General features: G+C 36.4%; 1 protein-coding gene across 1 annotated transcript in view; it reads right to left on the bottom strand.

Annotated features, from left to right (window-relative positions):
* PUS7L (pseudouridine synthase 7 like) overlaps nt 1-1,381 on the bottom strand; it is a 31,122-nt gene that overhangs the window by 23,925 nt on the left and 5,816 nt on the right. Inside the window, exon 3 of the mRNA XM_004711525.2 lies at nt 1,317-1,380. Coding sequence (XP_004711582.1) covers nt 1,317-1,380 — 64 coding nt within the window. The remainder of the gene's footprint in view (nt 1-1,316; nt 1,381) is intronic.

The raw sequence follows: 1,381 nt of genomic DNA, 5'->3' as shown, positions 1-1,381 counted from the left end.
CTAAGTAAAAGTACTCTCTCTTCCTAAGAATTGTTAACATTTATTGTTGTTTGTTGTTAAAAACTACTTTTGTTTAAAATACGTTTAACACCTAAAGGTCGTTCCTCAATACCTGTGTGGAAAATCTCAATGACTAAGACAAAGTTTATATATTTATTTTTTGTCCTTCATAACAGAGTCTACAAGGACATTTTACAAGTAGTGGATACTTGACCATACATCAAACCAAGCTGAATTCTGACTTACTAATTAAAGTTTTAAAAGTTTAGCTTAGGAAAATTATCCAAAAGGCACACATTTAAGTAGAAACATAACAATCCTAGTAGAATTCATTGTGAAAAATTGGAACATATTTCTATATCCAAAATTAGGAGAGCATTACAGAAATTAATATCAGTTCAAAAGACAGATTGTTAAAACCATAATTTTCAGTTATTTCAAGACGTTCCCATGTTATTCCCCATAAAAAATGAAAATTTAAAAAGTAAAATATAAGCACATCAACAGTATGATATATAGAAGGCTTTGTTGGATGTGGGCTGTGTACCATAAACAAACTCACTGCCATTGAGTCAATGCCCACTCAGACCACCCTGACGGGCAGAGCAGAACTGGTCCTGTGGGCTCCCCGGGCTGTGAATGCCTACGAAAGCCGAAAGCCTCACCTTGCTTGTATGGGGCAGTTGGTCGTTCCCAACTGCTGACCTGAGAGTTAGCAGTCTAGTGTGTAACCCACTAGACCACCAGTGCTCCTGGGTGTAGGACAGTCTCTGAAAAAGTCAATGAGGAAATAGACCAAAATGTTATCGGGGTTATTTCTGAGCAGTAAAATTATTAGTGATTTTCGTATTTCTAAGACATTTTTTCCCTAAGTTTTCTGCACTGAATATGTATTATCTTACCAAAAAAAAAATGTTTTAATCTAATTGAACTGAGAAGGCAGGCTAAATCTATGTATTTTACATACTACTTAAAAAGGATTTCCTTTAAATTGTAGGAAATAAAGAAAATAAAAATTTTAATCATATAATTAGAGAAAATTATTTATACGGCACTATCCTAAATATAGAAGGAGCCGTGATGGTACAGTGGTTAAGCACTCAGCTAAAAACTAAAGGTCAGCAGTTTGAAACCACCAACCGCTACATGGGAGAAGGAGGAGACCTACTCCCACGAAGAGTGATGTCTCAGAAACCCACAGGGGCAGTTCGACCCTGTCCTATAGGGTCGCTATGAGTCACCATCGACTATATGGCAGTTGAGTTTGGAGTGTTTAGTATGAAAACATTCTATCTTGTGAAGCAATACTTGATTACCTCTCTGGGGTAACTTTTCTAACAACCATTGCTTGATAGGTGATGGCTTTCTTGTCTTTAAGGCC

Source organism: Echinops telfairi, unplaced genomic scaffold, assembly GCF_000313985.2.
Source record: "Echinops telfairi isolate 266 unplaced genomic scaffold, ASM31398v2 ScPeMD7_12;HRSCAF=54, whole genome shotgun sequence".
Lineage (NCBI taxonomy): Eukaryota > Metazoa > Chordata > Mammalia > Afrosoricida > Tenrecidae > Echinops > Echinops telfairi.
The sequence above is the reverse complement of the archived record's forward strand: the minus strand, read 5'-3'. Positions and strand labels throughout refer to the sequence as shown.